Consider the following 20,120-nt stretch of genomic DNA (forward strand, 5'->3'; position numbering starts at 1 on the left):
CCGTGCAGCTCTTTCCAACTGCCATGCAGTTGTGCTGTAAAATCTACCCCAACAAGCGATTCACAGTGAGGCTCCTCAGTGTGGCTGGCTGGGAAGGGATAGCTAACAAGCTATGGAGTGCGGTGCAGCAAAGCTCCTCCACGTGGTTGGGAAGAGATCACCAACAAGCTCCAGAGTTCTTGATCATTCGGTCACCAGTGAGAATCGTGAAGATCATGACTCCCTGATATTGTCTGACCCGGTGAGAATGAGATTGTTGGGTCCGGTTGAGCCCCTGTGAGACCGATCCTGTGTATGTGAATGGACCCAAATTCGTGGAGAGAATTGGACTGGAGGAAGGAGGAGCTGGAATGCGGGTGTTGGCGAAAAGAAGATGAACAGAGAGGTGGAGGAACTGAGATCTGCATTAAAGCCACTGATGGAAGACAACACTGATTTGGAAAGTTTGGAACGCCACTTGGAGGGACAAATTGCAAATAGACGCTTTACCTAAAAATAAAAAATGGGAGATTTAAGACCTGTTTGAGAAAACTTTCAAAGATTTATTTTTGGGGAGGAAATAAAAAAAAAAAATCAAAAGGGGAAGGACCTTCTCTGTGGTAGCTCCAACCTTTGGAATCAGCTCCTCCCAGAGATTCTTTCGGCCCCCACCATCCTGGCCTTGCTCAAGGCTCTAAAAACACATATTTGCCAGCAGGCTTGGGGCCATTGAACATTGCCTTCATGCTCCGGCCGACGATATGAGTGAATGATTATGAATGAATGTTTGTTAAATGCTTTTAATTATGTGGGTGTTTTAGATTAAGGTTTTATATGGTATTTAGGTTGTATCTTAGATTTTGTATTTGTATTGATTTTATTAATATGTAAGCGGCCCTGAGTCCGCTGGAGAAGGGTGGCCTAGAAATCAAATCAAATCATATCAATCAATAAATAGTAAAATTCTAGTAAAATAAATAGAGATTAGATAGATAGATAGATAGATAGATAGATAGATAGATAGATAGATAGATAGATAGATGATAGGTAGATAGATAGACAGACAGACAGTAAAATTCTAGTTAGAGATTTGGAGATCACAAAGAGACAAAGCTGGGAGCAGCAAAGTGGCAAAAACAGCTGGAGAATGAGACTGCATTATAATTTAGATTTATCTCCCATCTTTTGTACAATTCAAACTTGTACTTAATCTTTCTTCCTCCTTCCCTCCCCGCCAACAATAACCCCGTGAGACATCATTCATTCTATCAGTAGGGAAACTCCTCATAATTCCAAGAATGGAACATTTATCCCATACGCTTCTTGAAACCTTACAGAAATTTCGTTTGCTGTAGAAATAGCAGTTATACATCCTCCAAACGGAGGACTTGCCTCAATAGAAGACAACAAAGCTATATAAAATGTAGTACCTTTTATTTTTTTGGAATGCACTCATACATCAGAATTTTTTAAATCATTATTAGCAATAGTAATACCTTGAAGAAAAAAGCAAGGCAATTGGTCCCTTATGCATCTGCAATTTAGTGAAAAATAAAAATATCGGTAATGCAGAGTTGTAATATTACAATCCTGATATATAAAAGCACAGCAGACTTGAAGAATCTTTTCTCTGCAAATTCATACAGAAATCTCTGAATACAGAAAATCTTTTCGTATGCAGCATGTAAATCTTTACATCTGTATAGCAGCCACAAAATTTGTCTACTTTCCATTTGCAGTACCGAACATTCGTTCCTAAAAAAAGGAGAACAAAAATAAATTGGCACATTAACTTCAGACGTTTTAAGAAATCATTGCCATTTAATGTTCAAGAAGAGATTGACAAATAGGGATTTCACCTATTTAAGGCTAATGCAGAGGCACTGAAAAGTTATATACAGTTTAGTATATATCAATTTTTATATCTGCAGTCTGTTTAAATTTCAAGTTAAAAGGTTATAAATAGCAGAGTTTATTAATTCAGGGAAATAATTTATTTTGATTTTGGGGTTCATTCATTTTGACTATTTGTGTGTGTGTCAAGAAGAGCCTTTAAGATTTTTTAAAAAATCAATGTTGAAAATCCATGTGATAGCTTTGAATGCTGCATGTGGATATCTACTTAATATAAATGTTTGGGGAAAATATCTAATTCTTCAGCATTGTTATTTAAATTTAGAATGTTTAACTTGTCAAAAATATTTCAGATTTATAAAAAAAGCACAGTGATATAACCTAGAACAATGATGGTGAACCTTTTTTCCCCTTCGGTGCCAAAATGCATGCATGAGTACCCACACCCATAATTCAATGCCTGGGGGGGGGGGCAAAAACAGTTTCCCCCATCCCCTGGAGGCCGGAAACGGCCTATCTCCCAACTTCTGGTGGGCCCAGTAGGCTCGTGTTTCGCCCTCCCCAGGCTCCAAAGGCTTCCCTGGAATCGGGGGTGGATAAAAACATCATCCCCCATCCCCCTGGAGGCTCTCTGGAAGCCAAAAACGCCCTCTCAGAGCCTCTGTGTGAGCCAAAAATCAGCTGGCCGGCACACACATGCAGGTTGGAGCTGAGCTAGGGCAACGACTCGTGTGCCAGCAGTTATGGCTCCACGTGCCACCTGTAGTACCCATGCCATAGGTTCGCCATCATTGACCTAGGATCTGCCATCCAAGAATTTACAGTTATTTTTAAAGTGCATTTAATTCTATATGGAAAATAACTGAAATCCATAATAATAAATTGATTATGGGCTCAATAACCCAATTACAAAACAATATACAGTGATACCTTGTCTTACGAACTTAATTGGCTCCAGGACAAGGTTCGTAAGGTGAAAGGTTTGTAAGACGAAACAATGTTTCCCATAGGAATCAATGTAAAAGCAAATAATGCATGCAAATCCTTCAGGAAAATCCCAAACTTTAGAAGGGAAGCGAACAGAGGGCAGGGAGGAGCAGCTAAAGGGGGCGGGTGGAAGAAGCAAGGCTAGGCTAAAGGGTGAGTGGGAAGGAAGAAAGGCAAGGGGGGCGCCCCTCCCTTTTCTTTCTTCAAAAGACACCCTTTCAGTGCCTTTGCAAGCAGGTTTTTCTCCTATTTTTGTTAATGCAAAGTCTTTCCCCCTCCAAGCCGCTCCTCCCTTTTCTTTCTTCAAAAGACACCGTTTCAGTGCCTCTGCAAGCAGGCTGTTCTCTGCAAACTCTTTCCCCCTCCAAGCCGCCCCTTCCCTTTCTTTCTTCAAATGACACCCTTTCAGTGCCTCTGCAAGCACGCTGTTCTCCTACTTTTGTTAATGCAAAGTCTTTCCCCCTCCAAGCCGCTCCTCCCTTTTCTTTCTTCAAAAGACACCCTTTCAGTGCCTCTGCAAGCACGCTGTTCTCCTACTTTTGTTAATGCAAAGTCTTTCCCCCTCCAAGCCGCTCCTCCCTTTTCTTTCTTCAAAAGACACCATTTCAGTGCCTCTGCAAGCAGGCTGTTCTCTGCAAACTCTTTCCCCCTCCAAGCCGCCCCTTCCCTTTCTTTCTTCAAATGACACCCTTTCAGTGCCTCTGCAAGCACGCTGTTCTCCTACTTTTGTTAATGCAAAGTCTTTCCCCCTCCAAGCTGCCCCTCCCTTTTCTTTCTTCAAAAAAAGGGGGGGGAAAAGAAACCCCTTCATCCCAGCAGCAGAGGCTTGGGTTCGTAAGGTGAAAATAGTTCGGAAGAAGAGGCAAAAAAATCTTAAACACCGGGTTCATATCTCGAAAAGTTCGTTAGAAGAGGCGTTCGTAAGATGAGGTACCACTGTACTTATAATTCAAAACTCTTTACCAATAATGTGTATTTAGTTGGTTTTACGCTTTAACATTAGTGTCATCTATGAACACATGCAACAAAAATACAAATAAACAAGATGACATTTAGATTTGCAATACTTGTGTACGCTGCGAAGCAATAATATTTACTTAAGACAAGAAACCCTTGATTTTACCTTTATCATGACTTCCAGTTTAACTGCATCAGCAGCAAACTTTCTGATTCCATCCGACAGTTTCTCCACAGCCATTTGGTCTTCATTATGAAGCCAACGGAATGTCTTTTCATTCAGATGCACTTTCTCTAAGTCAGATGCCTGGGCTGTATTGAAGATGACAGAAGCAACCAGTTATGGAAGAAGGCAACAGTATGCTTTGTCATGATACGAATCGTAGACTATGCCGAATCTCAACATCTTACACAAAACCATTCAGTTGACAAACTAATATGAATACGAATATGTAGCAATAGCTACATGTATGGCTTGTCTGGATTGTATGACTGTTTTTATAAGGGTTTTTTAAAAATTGTTTTTAATATTGGATTTGTACATTATGTATTGCTTGTTGTGAGGCGCTCCGAGTCCTCGGAGAGGGGTGGCATACAAATCTAATAAATTTATTATTATTATTATTATGTCAGTGCAACACCGCAAACGAGATCACTATGCTGGATTTCGTATTTCATCACCAGTCGGGCGCTTCCCAAGCACCTAGGACTGCGTGATGTAGCGGCGAATTATGTTTGCCGATCCTAGTAAAGCGGCCTTTTGTAATTGACAGATGAAGATTTTGTCAATTCCAATGGTTTTCAAATGTCTGCTGAGATCCTTTGGTACTGCGCCCAGCGTGCCAAGTACCACTGGGACCACTTTCACTGGCTTATGCCAGAGTCATTGCAGCTCGATTTTTAGATCTTCGTATTTCACTAATTTCTCTAGCTGCTTCTCCTCAATTCTGCTGTCCCCTGGGATTGCGATGTCGATTATTATTATTATTATTATTATTATTATTATTATCATCATCATCATCATCATCATCATCATCATAATCACTTATACACTGCTTTACAGCCCTCTCTAAGTGTTTTACAGACAATCTGGTTCCTCATTTTACTGACCTCGGAAGGATGGAAAGCTGAATTAACCTTGAGCCTGGAGAGATTTGAATGCCAAATTGCAGTCAACAGCCAGCAGAAGCAGCCTGCAGTACCGCACTCTAACCACTGTGCCACCATGGCTCAGTTAACAAACTAATATGAATATGAATAGGTAGGTATTGATATTATCCTGTCAATCCCATAGCAGAAATGCCACATATTCCTGTACTGTAAATATATTTAATAATGCTGATGTATCTCTTTGAGATATTACTTATTCAAAAGGTGAACTTATCTATTGAGCACTGAAAAGATTTACTTTGCACATATTCAGCCCTCTGTAGATATTTCAGTAAAAATACATTCTTAACGATGAGAGGAGGGGGTGAAAGATCACGATTAAAATGTTTTAATCTGTATTTAAACTGTATTGAGTGTTGTTTGTCTAAGGCAGTAGTCCTTAACCTTTTTAATGCCGCAGCTTAAAACAGGTCTTCATGTTGTGGTGACCCCCAAGCATAAAATAATAAAATAATTAGGAAACTCAGGGATGAGTTATAATAATAATAATAATAATTATTATTATTATTATTATTATTATTATTATTATTATTATTATTTATTAGATTTGTATGCCGTCCCTCTCCGAAGACTTGGGGCAGCTCACAACAACGATAAAAACAATATTATAATGGCACAAATCTAATATATATTTTTTTTTTTTAAACTAAAAAACTTTTCTCGCTGCTAGTTCGCTTCCTCCTGTGCCACATGGTCATGCCTCATGGGTGTTCATGTACTTTGTGCTGAATTTTTTTTTTTTTAAAGCCAGAAACAAGATGGCAATGGCAGAAATTTGGCTTCTATGCATGCCGGAAATTTGGCTTCTGCACATGCTCAGAAGTTTCCATGGTACATATATATATATTTTTTTGAGACAGATAGAGGAGCGGTGTCTCGGTTTCCAAGATGACAGGGAATATGTGTTTTCCGACGGTCTTAGGTGACCCCTGTGAAAGGATCATTTGACCCCCATAGGGGTTGTGACCCACAAGTTGAGAACCGCTGGTCTAAGGCTATTGGATCCCACATTTTGCATGGCTGAAAACTTACCATCTTTGACGCTCAGCTTTGGTGTCAGTTTGCTGTTATCTTTACTCAGCTCTCCCAGAAGTTTAGGCGAAATGGTGAGAAAGTCACAGCCAGTGAGTGCTTTGATTTGTCCAGTGTTCCGAAAAGAAGCTCCCATTACAATAGTTTTATAACCAAACTTTTTGTAATAATGGTAGATTTTAGTGACACTCTTTACCCCTAAAAGAGAATGTAAGGTAACCATTTAAAGCAATTGCTGCAACTTTATTCATGTCTAAAGTAGCCTTCAGAATGGCTTATTTTTGAATATTTAGAAACATAGAAGACTGACGGCCGAAAAAGACCTCATGGTCCATCTAGTCTGCCCTTATACTATTTCCTGTATTTTATCTTACAATGGATATATGTTTATCCCAGGCATGTTTAAATTCAGTTACTATGGATTTAGCAACCATGTCTGCTGGAAGTTTGTTCCAAGGATCTACTACTCTTTCAGTGAAATAATATTTTCTCACGTTGCTTTTGATCTTTCCCCCAACTAACTTCAGCTTGTGTCCCCTTGTTCTTGTGTTCACTTTCCTATTAAAAACACTTCCCTCCTGAACCTTATTTAACCCTTTAACATATTTAAATGTTTCGATCATGTCCCCCCTTTCCCTTCTGTCCTCCAGACTATACAGATTGAGTTCATTAAGTCTTTCCTGATACGTTTTATGCTTAAGACCTTCCACCATTCTTGTAGCCCGTCTTTGGACCCGTTCAATTTTGTCAATATCTTTTTGTAGGTGAGATCTCTAGAACTGAACACAGTATTCCAAATGTGGTCTCACCAGCATTCTATATAGCGGGATCATAATCTCCCTCTTCCTGCTTGTTATACCTCTAGCTATGCAGCCAAGCATCCTACTTGCTTTTCCTACCGCCCGACCGACTAAACATTGCAGGTTGATTCAATTGCAAACGTAATTCCTTAGCCGCATTTATTCAATTACCTGGGTCCTCTGACGGCTCATAGGTTTTCTTGTCCGTATTTGCAACATACCAATCCAGAATACGCCCAACAAAAGGGGAAATGAGTGTGACCCCTGCTTCCGCACAAGCAACTGCCTGAGCAAAGGAAAAGATCAGGGTCATATTGCAATGTATCCCATGCTGCTCTTCAAGGACCCTGCAAGATAAAACAGAGAATTGCTTTTCCTATCAGTATCACTTCTGTAATGTATTCAATTTTATTCAATGCTGTATATACAATTTTCTTTTAAACCGTGTTACTTTTTTCAAAAAAGAAATGTCTTCTCAAATTGTTCTGCCGGCGTGTCTCAACTGCCCGTAATTACAGGGTAATTAGTCCAGGAAGACACACACCACACAATAAAAAGAAAACCCAAAAGTTTTTATAAACAGAAAAACAGAAACAGCTCCCTTTTTAAATGTCAAAGGGATTTTCTGGAACACACAAGGCACAGGTTAAATGCAGTCCAATTGCTCACCCAATAACTGGGAAATTGAGTCCAATTCTAAAGTCCAGAGAGTCCACACACACAATCCTGAACAGCAAAAACCAAGATCTTGACGAAACAATGAATCAGATAAACTGCCATGAGGCTAAAACACCAGGCTGCACTTTTATCTGTAGCACTAATTACAGCAGCCCCACCCAACCACAGCCTCATTTTCTCTTGTAATAATCCTTCAGTTGTTGTCTCCTATGCATCACTCTACGCATGCGTGGATGTGTCATTAATTCTTGTTCAGAATCCAGGGATGATACAGATGACTGATCTCCTCCTGGGCTGTCTGCCAAACTCCCCTCTTCCCTGTCACTCACACTAACGTCGTCAGAGGAGAATTCATCGGCAGATTCTACTGGGAGCAAAACAGCCCTGCGGCATATGGATGTCTCCTACACATCCACATCCACATTCCTTGGGGCAGGAGCTGGGCCAGAGCTAGCCACAACATCAAATGAGTAAGGATACTTTGTTTTCTTCGTGGTTAGTAGTGCTTCTCAATTATTTTCTGTTATACCCCACCACCACCCCAGAAGAAGTAAACATTTTGTGCCCCCCCCCCAACTCTCTGCTGGGACGATTGTTTGCAATATTCCCCAAATTTTCACTTTAAAAACTCAAGCGGTTTATCAGCAGGATTGGAGTGTAATGAGTTTAAGTCATGCCTTAATTTATTTGGCTTCATGCTTTCTGCGGCCAACATTTTCAGACACAGTAAACATACTCGTCTTTCCTCATCTCCCACCGCAGTCACAATGAAACCAAGCGCTACATATGCTGCCATATTTTCTTGTCTTAGCTTTTGGGAGACGTAGGTTTGTCTCATTATCTCTGTCTCTCTCTTCTCCTTTCTTTTCATTCCTGTTAAATATTTTTCCAGGGTTGTCTCTTAAGGGTTTGTTGTCTGCACTTCATATCTCCTGCTCTGTGATATTGTTCCATGCAAAAAAACCCTACTCCCTGCAGTAAAAAAAGAGCACATTCCCAGGGGTCAACCCCCTCCCCCCGCATTGCTCCGTGTCCCCCCAAGGGGCCCTGCCCCACTATTTGAGAAGCACTGGGTTAATGGAAAGTAAGCAACAGTATTCTTAGCTTGCAAAATGATCTCTGCATTATAGATCCTAGCTTTCATAGAATAGCATAAGGACAATAGGAATAAAATAGAATTTCAGCTTTCCTTGTGGCATATAGAGTAAAACATGCCAAGATGGACTGGCATTATCCATAGCAATAGGAGAGAAGGATACTTATGACGGTAGATGTGACTACTACTCACTCTTACTAAAATCTGTGAAAGCTTTGACTCATGAAACAATATATGGTCTCATGTCGTGATGATCTCAGCATATGGAAATTGCCACTCAAACTGAAATGTGATCTGATCCAGGAAGGGATAAATGAATCTGATACTGCAGGGCAAATTACTCTGTTAGGCAACATGAACAGATGAGTAGAATATAAAAGATAAGTGAAAATTGAGTCAGCAACAAATTAGAATGATTGCTTGGACAGTATCTACTTAGGAAAGCATCTCCTAGGTTTTTTTTTTTTAAATTTTATTTTATATGACTTACAAACATTTAGACATCAAACAATACAACATTAAACATTTACACTTGATATATTTACAAAATTTATTTTTTAACAATTCTATTAACTATACCTTTTTCTTAATTTCCACCCAATTGTAAATTTTTTCCCCACACTTTGTAATAGTCCTTATTTTGTTGGTTTTGAATTTCGTATGTTAATTTGCTAAATTTGGCGCAGTCTAATATTTTTTTAATTACCGTTTCTTTGTTTGGAATCTTATCTTGTTTCCAGACTTGTGCATATGCTAATCTTGCAGCAGTAATCTCCTAGTTTTGAGCACATTTTAAAATTATTATTATTATTATTATTATTATTATTATTATTACGGAGAGGGGCGGCATACAAATCCAATAAATAATAATAATAATAATAATAATAATAATAATATATTATTATTATTATTATTATTATTATTATTATTATTATTATTATTATTAAGATTTGTACGCTGCCCTTCTCTGAAAACTTGGAGCATACATCTACTGTGTTACCCTGAAACTAAGCTATCCTCCCAAAATAAGTTCAATCTATTGGCAAATATTAGCAACATTTTTTTTAGTGTATTGGGTGAGGAGTGGGCTGCATAAAATGATCCGGGATGGTGGTTTAAGTCTGAGGCTTCTGATGTAGCATATTGCAAGAAAGAAATGTATCTTGAAAGACGTGAAAATGGCTGTGTTTAATGGCATCTTTTTCTGGCCACATTGTTAAATGGAAATGAAAACTGGCTATGTTAGAGGAAACCTAAAAGATGAATGTAATCAGAATGAACTATTTTAAGAAGTGTGTATGGTAAAAATAGACGAGATAGGTTCAAGACAGAAATTCCTATGCAAAAAATGATGGAAATGGAATATAAAATAGCTACCAAATGAGCCTTATACCGTATTACTGTTCCTGGTACACTTACTTGCCAGCTTGGATGCCCTCCCATGTTGATGACAGCTTGATGAGGATACGATCTTTGCTAATTCCTATTTCTTTATAAAGATCTATGAATTGTCTGGCTCTCTTAACCATGCCTCCTTGATCAAAAGACAACCTTTAAAATAAAAAGATATATTTTTTGTTTCATTATAATTTGTGTAAACTATACTCAAGCAGGCAAATAAGCAAGGATATGGGATGCAACATTCATGCTTTTCTATACTATTGCGACACCTCGGTCCTCTGCTTAAGAAGTCAATGAGGCGAGAACACCATTAAAATTGGCACCTTTGCAATATCTATATGTCAAGCACCATTTCTACTACTTCTGCATTATTTGATTGCCTTAAACATTACAACTCCCTCAAATAAAATCAGTTGAATAATATTTTAAAAACCCACACAAATACAAATTAAGAAAATTAGCATTTTAATTGTAGGACAACAAAGGGATTATTCAAAGGCCTTTCTAAACAAGATCTTCAGCTGGAAGCCTTAAGAGAAATCATGAATGGTAAACTAAACAAAAGACTCCAGTACATAGATGCAAATAAGAGGATGGCCATCTCTGTAATCCATGCAAGAGAAACCAACTGGTTTAATTAACAGAACAAAAAAAGCTTTGGGCGAAAGTGGTTGGAACCCTTAGTTGGGTATGTGATTTGTTGTGTGACCATCTGTTTTGCTTTTCATAATCTTTTTATCTGAATTGTATATGTGTTGTTTTGTTTTTATGCTGTGAGCCACTCAAAGTCATGCCTCCACTGATTATCTTCACAGGGTACACTGCTAACCCCCCCAAAAAACCAGAATATAACTTCAAGTAAATCAAACTTCTGTGAAATCAAACTGTCCACTTAGGAAGCAACACTGAAATTTCACATGCCGTTGTGCAAATGGAATAGTAGTGCAATTGCAATATTCAATGAGAATATCTCATTCATTCAGATCTAGGATGTGTTATTTGAGTGTTCCCTTTATTTTTTTTTTGAGCAGTGTATAACATTATGAGAGCCAATGTGGTATTGGAGTTACAAAGTTAGATTTAGAAATAATGAGAGGCAGATTCAAGTCCATCTTCAGGCTCAAATGTTCTGGATCAGATAGTCACCCAAACCTTTCTTACAGGTTTTTTTTCTATTAGGGGCAAAAATAAGATGGGGGATTTCCTGAAGTACAGTTGGGATATAAATCAATCAAACAAACCAATATAAATAATACATTTGAGGAATTCAGAAGATATTCACCTTGCATCTACTTCTGTGGACACGCGGCCAGGTATCCTCTTCAGTATTTCTGCCCCAAACAGGACAAAAAGCTTATCGCAAGCATTTGTAACTTGTTCATTTTCTGACCTAGAATTGTATAATAACCAAAGTTTATTTCTTTTTTATTTATTTATTTTGTCAAACAATTATAGGATGATAATTGGTACAAATAAATCATTAGATAAGTAATGATAAAAAGTAACAAAAGAAGACAATAGGACAGGGACGGTAGGCACAATGGTGCGCTTATGCACACCCCTTACAGACCTCTTAGAAAGGGGGAGAGGTCGATTGTAGATAGTCTAAGGTTAAAGGTTTTGGGGTTAGGAATAGAAACCACAGAATCAGGTAGTGCATTCCAGGCGTTGATTACTCTGTTGTTGAAGTCGTATTTTTTGCAGTCAAGTTTGGAGCGGTTGACATTTAGTTTAAATCGATTTCGTGCTCGTGTGTTGTTGCGGTTGAAGGTGAAGTAGTCGTTAACAGGTAGGACATTTTGGTATATGATGTTATGAACTATAATTAAGTCGGAACGGAGACGACGGAGTTGTAAGTTGTCTAATCCAAGCATTTCAAGTCTGGCGGAGTAAAGTATTTTGTTGTGAGAAGAGGAATGAAGGACTCTTCTTGTGAAATATTTCTGGACTCTCTCAATTGTGTTGATGTCAGATATGCAATGTGGGTTCCATACAGGCCAGCTGTATTCTAGGATTAGTCTGATAAATGTTTTGTAAGCTCTTGTTAGCAGTTCGAAATTACCAGAGAAGAAGCTGGGAAGGATTAGGTTAAGAACACTTAAAGCCTTTTTGGCAATGTTGTTGCAGTGGGCTCTAGGACTTAGGTCATTGGATATGAGTACTCCAAGGTCTTTGACAGATTGAGGGTTATCAATAAGTTCAATTCATCCAAGTTTATATTTAGTATTCTGATTCTTTTTACCAATCTGTAAGACAGAGCATTTAGTGGTGGAGATTTGAAGTTGCTACGTGGTCAAGGAAGTAGAAGTTCATGTATGAACATGAAGTAGAAGTTCATGTATTGAGGGGGAAAAATGTGGTGCCAATGCGACATCTACAAAAAGAAATGAGTCCAATTGCAACAGTTCTATTAATTCTTTGCATGATGTTCTCAACTTTAAGAGTCAGTTTTAATGGCTTGGTTTTAATGCGAGACTAGAAGATAGGAGACCGTAAGTTCTAGGCCTGCCTTAAGGCATAGAGCCAGCTAAGGGACACTGAGCCAGTCACCCTCTCAGCCCTAGGAAGGAGACAATGGCAAACCACTTCTGAAATCTTACCTAGAAAACCTTAGGGCAGAGTCTGCGGAGAGGGGCGGCATACAAATCTAATAAATATATATATATATATATAGTGATGGCAAACATTTTTTCCCTCGGGTGCCGAAACAGCGTGGGCGTGCATTATCACGCATGTGTGAGTGCCCACACCCATAATTCAATGCCTGGGGAGGGTGAAAACAGCTTTCTCCATCCCTTGGGAGCCTTCTGGAGGCCAGAAATGGCCTGTTTCCCAACTTCTGGTAGGCCCAGTAGGCTCGTGTTTTGCCCTCTCCAGGCTCCAAAGGCTTCCCTGGAGCTGGGGGAGGGTAAAAATGACCTTCCCCACCCCCCGGAGGCTGGGGGGATGCCAAAAATGCCCTCCCAGAGCCTCTGTGTGAGCCAAAATTCAGGTTGAAGCTGAGCTAGGGCAATGACTCGCGTGCCAGCAGATATGGCTCTGCGTGCCACCTGTGCCATAGGTCTGCCATCACTGCCTTAGGGACTTGTTCAACCAGTTATCAGGAGTCATCCCTGACTCAAAGGTGTACACCTGTACATGCACATATGTTCTGAGCTTTAGCAACATTAATCTAAGTCTCTAACTCCCGGGACAAATAGGATTAATGCGACCTTAGAAGAGAACTCTGTTTAAACCTCTGACTCATTCTCTAGAAGTGCACTTGTGCCAACTACTCCTTTCTTCTTCCTTCCTGAATGAGGAAAAAACCTGGGAGGGGCTGGTAGCTTGCAGAAGGGTTTTTACTTCCTCTATTCTGCCATGGTTTAATTTTTTTGATCCCGGTTTAAATCTGACACCTTATGTGAAGGTGAAAGACAACGGACAGTGAGGACTCATATTGATAACAGCCAACCAAGTGTCAAAAGTGGCAAAATTAGAACATTGGCAGACTTACTCACCCACCAAGTTTCTTTCCATACGCCATAGCATCTTCTACCAGTTGCTGGTAGGCTGGCATCTGAGCTGCAGCTAGTATCAGGGATGGGTTGGTGGTAGCATCTAGAGGCTTGTACTCTTCGATAGCTGATGAAAGAAAAGCAGCCCAGAAGAATGAAAAAGGTTTAGGGCCATGGATGTTAACCTCTCAGCTTGATAAGAACTGTTTTAAGGATATGCAATAAGACAGAGCAATGTAATTAATGTAGTTATTCCAGTGCCAGAAATTATGTTAGAAACATAGAAACATAGAAATCTGACGGCAGAAAAAGACCTCATGGTCCATCTAGTCTGCCCTTATACTATTTCCTGTGTTTTTATCTTAGAATGGATCTATGTTTATCCCAGGCATGTTTAAATTCAGTTACTGTGGATTTACCAACCATGTCTGCTGGAAGTTTGTTCCAAGGATCTACTACTCTTTCAGTAAAATAATATTTTCTCATGTTGCTCTTGATCTTTCCCCCAACTAACTTCAGATTGTGTCCCCTTGTTCTTGTGTTCACTTTCCTATTAAAAACACTTCCCTCCTGGACCTTAATTAACCCTTTAGCATATAATATGATTGAGAATTAATAATCAGAAAGGGACACATACAGTTTTTAGAAAATTAGCAGCTAGAATATATTATTCAAAGACTTTGAAAGTCATATAGGAAGTTGATAGTAGGCTGTGTCTGATAGGATGCGCGTCTCAGATGGTGACACAATTTGGGGGTGGCAGGTGGGCAGTGATGGGCTACCAAAATCTTTACTACCACACTGTGGGCGTGGCTTATGCATTTTGTTTCAACATCTTTCAGTGCAAATTGGGTGCTCTGGGGTGGAGCTCCAAATTTTGCTACCCGAACTGCGATCCTGACCGTTCCTGTAGGAGCCCATCATTGCAGGTAGGGTGGGGCAAGATGGGGTGGGATGCACATCGGTGGCTGTGACTTCTGTGGCAGCAGGCACGGTGGGGGCATTTCCAAAAGCAGCCTGGGAAAACCTAAAAACCCGGGCAACTTGTCACTTGTGCTTTCTCTCGCCCGGCGCAAAAAGAGAGGCTCCTGGCTGGGAGAGGGAAAGAGAGCCCAAGCAAGAGGCAGGCACGCGCAGGCAGTTTAACCAACTCCCTCTGCTGTGGTGTTGTGCATGCCCCACGGGACTGGCTCACTTCCTGTGGGCTCTGCCTCTGGTGGCATTTTGAAACATGTTCATATCTGCGAGGAGGAGGAAGAAGAGAGGCAAGGATCGAGGCTCCAAAGGGAGGGAAAGACCAGAATACCTCCGGGATTGTCTGCTGCCACACGAATCCCAGCGGCCGATAAGGTCCCACAGAGTTGGCCTTCTCTGGTTCCCGTCGACTAAACAATGTCGTCTGGCGGGCCCCAGGGAAAGAGCCTTCTCTGTGGTGGCCCCGGCTCTCTGGAACCAACTCCCCCCAGAGATCAGAACTGCCCCCACCCTCCTTGCCTTTCGTAAATTGCTCAAGACCCACCTATATCTCCAGGCATGGGGGAATTGAGACATCTCCCCCAGGCTTATAGAGTTTATGTATGGTATACTTGTGTTGTATGATTTTTAAATGAGGGGTTTTTAGATAATTTTTTAATATTAGATTTGTTGCATTGTATACTGTTGTTGTTACTGTTGTGAGCCACCCAAAGTCTGTGGAGAGGGGCGGCATACAAATCTAATAAATAATGATAATGACAATGACGATGATGATAATAATAATAATAATAATAATCCCATCCACCCGCCAGCGAGACAGGGTGATCTACCAAAAGTAGAAATCTTGTCTGTATAGGACAATATACATGCACTGTAATGTAGAAAGAACTATTTCTGAACTGGCATGTCTAAATTCCAAAATATATTCCACATATACAGGCTAGAAAATTGTGCTTTTCATGGTGAAGCTCTCTGTAGGTGCTTTGTACATAGATATGCTGGTAATTATCTCCAACTACTTAAGGAGGACATACCATACCAAAGTTCTTTGCAAAGTTGCATAAGCGGAATCATAGAAACCCACATAGCCATGTGACATTCTTTAAATATATTGTGCAATATTTCCATAGAATATTTACAAAAATATTTTTACATCAAATATTTAACACCATCACATAGCGTGGGTAATTTCCTGCTCTGCAAGTTTTATTGAAAAGTTTAAAATATTTTTTTTCTTGTCAAAATCTGCTAACTCATAGCCCATCAGCAAGATTCCATCATCTGTTAAGCAACAGGAAGAAGAAATGTCTTTCATAAGACCATTTACAAAATACTTAATATTTCATGTTAGGTTAGATTCTCTGAGCAATTTTTACCCTGAGAAATGACTATTATGCATATATGTTATACATTGACAATCTAAGCAAGAGAACAAGAAATTAAAATTTGCAAGCAATACTATTTTATGCAATTATGTAAACAGAGTAGTGGTAGAATACATAGGAGCTTTGTAAACCGATCAGGTTACTTATAAAAGCCCATTTTTAATAGCATTTAAATAGAAAAGCATATTAAAAACCAATTTTTATTAGCATTTAATAGGAAAACATATTATGATTCCCTTCAGTCATTAAGTTCAAGAAGAATTAAGCTAGGATTTGAAAAAAATCAATAGGCATGTCCTCCAGGAAAAACATAAATATCAATTTATGCAAAACTATGCAGAATAACAGGTAAGAGAGTAAGAGAGCTAAACTGTAAGTTTAAAATATTATCTAAAAGGTTTTTTTTTAAAAAAGATACAATGTTTTAATAATTGTTAATCTTGCTGATAGTTGAGTAGCAGGTACATTTAATAAATTATCACTTACCCAAAATGTGTGTTACTTCTCTTTATTAAAAAGTATCTCTTTATTAAAAAGAATGTTTTTATTTAAAAAATGTCTTTATTTAAAAAGAATCTTTATATTCTTGATAAATATTATTTTATTCTTCTTATGTACACTGAGAACAAAGACAAATTCCTCTTATGTATCCAATCACATTTGGCCAATAAAGAATTAAATTGAATTTTATTGTATTCTATGCTATTCTTTCTTTTTGCATAAATAACATTTTCTAAGGGGCTTATATCACTCCACAAATAACAGAGGTGGGACGTTTTTAATGCTGCTCCTTGTGGAAAGGAATATTGGACACTGTTAGAAATACTACAGGTTAGTACCGTAATATGTAAACTTTTTTTTTAAAGCCTTGCATTTTAGAATGAATGGAAGTCGAATTCTTTAATCCTTAGAACTAAATTGTGAGTGACGGTTACAAAATACAGCAATAGCATGAAACACCTGTATTTTCCCACCAGTAGGCACAGAAGCTAGAGCGATTAATCCATATTTTTTCTTGGCAACGAAACAGAAGTTGAATGCCAATTCCTTCTTCTGAGATTACCACCACCATCACAACATCCTAACTTAATCTCTAGCTATGAGACTTCCTGGCGATCTCTCCCATTCAAAGTATTAACTAGGTCTGATTTTTTTTCAAGCTCCCTCATAAACAGGATGCCCTTAAATTTGCACATGAAAACAAAAATCGGAATCCAATAAAACAGGACCTTTTTCAAAGTACAGTATTTTTCAAAAGGAGATTGGATGGACATTTGTCTGAAGTGGTGATGGTGGGGAGGAGGGGATTGGACTAGATCGGATTAGGCAAAGTTGGCTCTTCTGACAGGTGGACTTCAACTCCCAGAATTCCTGAGCTGGCATGATTGGCCCAGGAATTCCGGGAGTTGAAGTCCACAAGTCATAGAAGAGCCAACTTTGCCTACCGCTGGCACTAGATAACCTGCAAAGTCCCTTCCTTCCAACTCTGAACTAAGAGCTCCCTCCCGTTCTATAGCTTATCTCTCCGGGATCCCGGGATCCTATACAAAACGGATCGTCGCCCCCCTCACCGTGGAAATCTCCCGTATCGGCCACCACGGTGGTGTGTTGCTTGAGCTGCTCCAGCGCCGACTCCATCTTCTGCTTTTTCACGGGGGAAACTGACATGATGGCGCGCGCGGCGATGAAAGAAGTTAAAGGAGGAGGCGCGGCTGCAGCGTCCGAGCCTTTTTCGTAAGAAAGAAAAGGGGATCGGCACGCACGCGGCTTCCGGGCTTGCGCCGCACGAAGGTTCTGTGTGACAGGAGGCCGAGGGCTGCTTTGACGGAAGGCGGGGGGCGGGGCCTACTTCATGACAGAACCCGCCCCCTCCCCTTTCCAAAGGGCGCCGGGGTGAGATAAGGCTGCCCTGAGCAATAGGCGCCAACAGGCGATTGGTTCAATCTTTGGTTTTATTTCCTGCTCGGCAGCCAATCGGGATTGCTTTTAAGCCTTGTGGACTTCAACTCCCAGAACTCCTCAGCCAGCCAACTTTGGCCACTTTAAGACTTTGTGGACTTTAAGACTTCCTGGCTGAGGAACTCTGGGAGTTGAAGTCCACAAGGCTTAAAGTAGCCAAGGTTGGAAACCCCTGATTTTTAGTCAGGCAAACATATACAGTACTGTAATGGTAACAGATAAAAGTATAGACGTGATTTTGAATACGTGAAAAGGATACGAGTTTAAAAAGGGACATTAGGACTGGGGCGGTTAGTCACGCAGCTGGTGCGCTTATGCATCCCGACTTGAATGAAGCAGAACCGAACATTGAAAGGGCGCTCGGGGTACCTCGGTCTTGGCTGCGTTGATGAGGCAAAGCGTTATAAATCAGGTTGATCCCCCCCCCCCTAATCTTGCGTTCGCTTCCTCCACTTTACCTAATATGCTTTTATTTATATATACGCATATAATTTTATCATAGGAAGTAAAATACAAAATAGTGAAACAAAACGAAACAAAACAGAGACATTCAACCCTAACAACAAAAAAGAAAAAAATAGTGTAGAAAAAAGAAGGAAAAATAGTCTTATTAAATTTAACATGTAGGATCCATCCTGGCTGGGGGGAAAAACCCAATTAATTCTCCTCCTATGTATATATTATGTTTAGCTCAACCTGTTGAATACTTTTTCTTCTGTCTTCATATACACACAGACACACACAAATACACACACAGAGAGACATACACACACACACACACACACACACACACACACACACACTTTGTTGAGAACAAAGTTGAATGTGCACAACAGCATGTGAAATGGATTGTCAATCAGTGTTGCTTCCTAAGTGTACAGTTTGATTTACTTGGAGTTATATTGTGTTGTTTAAGTGTTGCCTTTATTTTTTTGAGCAGTGTACATTTATTTATTTAATTTATTTTGTCAAGTACATATTGGTGGTATACAAAGATATAATAATATTTATGTACTAGTAAAAGAGAAAGTTTAGGACAGGACAGAAGGCATTCTGGTGCACTTATGCACACTCCTTACTGACCTCTTAGGAATTGGGTGAGGTCAACAGTAGATAGTCTAAGGGCAAAGTTTGGGGGGTTAGGTGATGATACTACAGAGTCTACTAGTACTAGTATACTGGGATACTAGTGAGTTCCATGTATCAACTACTTGGTTACTAAAGTATTTCCTGCAGTCGAGTTTAGAGCAGTTTAAGTTTATATCTGTTGTGTGCTCGTGTGTTGATGTGGTTGAAGCTGAAGTAGTTGTTGACAGGAAGGACATTGTAGCAGAGGATTTTATGCGCTATGCTTAGGTTGTGTTTAAGGCAATGTAGTTCTAAGCTTTCTAAACCTAGGATTGTAAATCTAGTTGCGTAGAGTTTTCTGTTGCTAAGAGAGGAGCAGTATCTCTGGACATTTTCTAGAGGTGTTTATGCCTGAAATGCGGTGTGCGTTCCAGACAGATGAGCTGTATTTAAGGATTGGTCTGGCAAAAGTTTTGTATGCTCTGGTTAGTAGTGTGAGATTACTGGAACAGAAGCTACGTAGGATTAGGTTAACAACTCTTGAAGCCTTTTTGGTGATGTTTTGCAGTGGGCTTTGGCACTTAGGTCATTGGATATGAGTATTCCAAGATCTTTAACAGAGTGAAGATCATCTGCAAGATTTATTCAGCTTGTATTTGGTGTTCTGATTCTTTTTGCCAATGTGTAGGACAGAACATTTGTTTGTTGGGATTTGGAATTGCCAGATGTTTGACCATTCAGACACAAAGTCAAGGTCTTTTTGGAGGGTAGCTATGTTATCGTTGGTGTTGAAAAGTTTGACATTGTTGGCGAAGGGAACGCAGTTGCTTGTAATGTGATCACAATGGTCATTTACATAGAGTATGAAGAGCGTTGGTCTAAGTACACTGCCTTGGGGTACGCTGCTCTTAACCAGAACAGGATTACATATGGCGCACCCTATTTTGGCAACTTGTTGTCTGTTTGATAGGAACGCAATTATCCAACTATGGAGGGATCCTAAGATGCTGTAGGATTTGACAACATACGTACATACATACATACATACATACATACAGACAGACAGACAGACAGACAGACAGACACAAACACACTATATATATATAGTATAGAATTGTCGGCTAGCAAAAAAACATGTGACGTATATATATATATAATTTTCTGCCTTACAAGGCAAAGTGGGTATGGCTAGCTGATGAGGCCAAAATAAGGCCGAAATAGATCTATCCTAGTCTCCCTTAATTTTCAAATTCAGCAAAAAAACTTGTGACACATACAGATA

At 39.6% G+C, this 20,120-nt stretch overlaps 1 protein-coding gene across 1 annotated transcript; it reads right to left on the reverse strand.

The window, feature by feature from the left end:
* Positions 1 to 1,396: 1,396 nt before the first annotated feature.
* Positions 1,397 to 17,772, reverse strand: TALDO1 (transaldolase 1). Its single transcript, XM_070765390.1, has 8 exons — positions 17,383 to 17,772; positions 13,455 to 13,578; positions 11,237 to 11,344; positions 9,973 to 10,104; positions 6,951 to 7,126; positions 5,980 to 6,177; positions 3,944 to 4,089; positions 1,397 to 1,734 (listed from the first exon to the last, which is right to left on the reverse strand). Exons 1-8 carry the CDS (start codon positions 17,477 to 17,479, stop codon positions 1,702 to 1,704), a joined length of 1,014 nt encoding a protein of 337 aa, XP_070621491.1. The 5' UTR covers positions 17,480 to 17,772; the 3' UTR covers positions 1,397 to 1,701.
* Positions 17,773 to 20,120: the final 2,348 nt, after the last annotated feature.

The sequence above is a fragment of the Erythrolamprus reginae genome, chromosome 1 (genome assembly GCF_031021105.1).
Source record: "Erythrolamprus reginae isolate rEryReg1 chromosome 1, rEryReg1.hap1, whole genome shotgun sequence".
NCBI classification, from domain to species: Eukaryota; Metazoa; Chordata; class Lepidosauria; order Squamata; family Dipsadidae; genus Erythrolamprus; species Erythrolamprus reginae.

Bases quoted from the DNA above. Each gene is read 5' to 3' on its own strand.
- TALDO1 (XM_070765390.1), bottom strand. From the start codon at position 17,479: ATGTCAGTTTCCCCCGTGAAAAAGCAGAAGATGGAGTCGGCGCTGGAG. The intron at 7,127-9,972 runs GTAAGTGTACCA...TTTATCTTGCAG, and splicing joins GAGGGCATCCAAGCTGGCAA to GGTCCTTGAAGAGCAGCATG. The intron at 4,090-5,979 runs GTAAGTTTTCAG...TCTTCAATACAG, and splicing joins AAAGCTGAGCGTCAAAGATG to CCCAGGCATCTGACTTAGAG.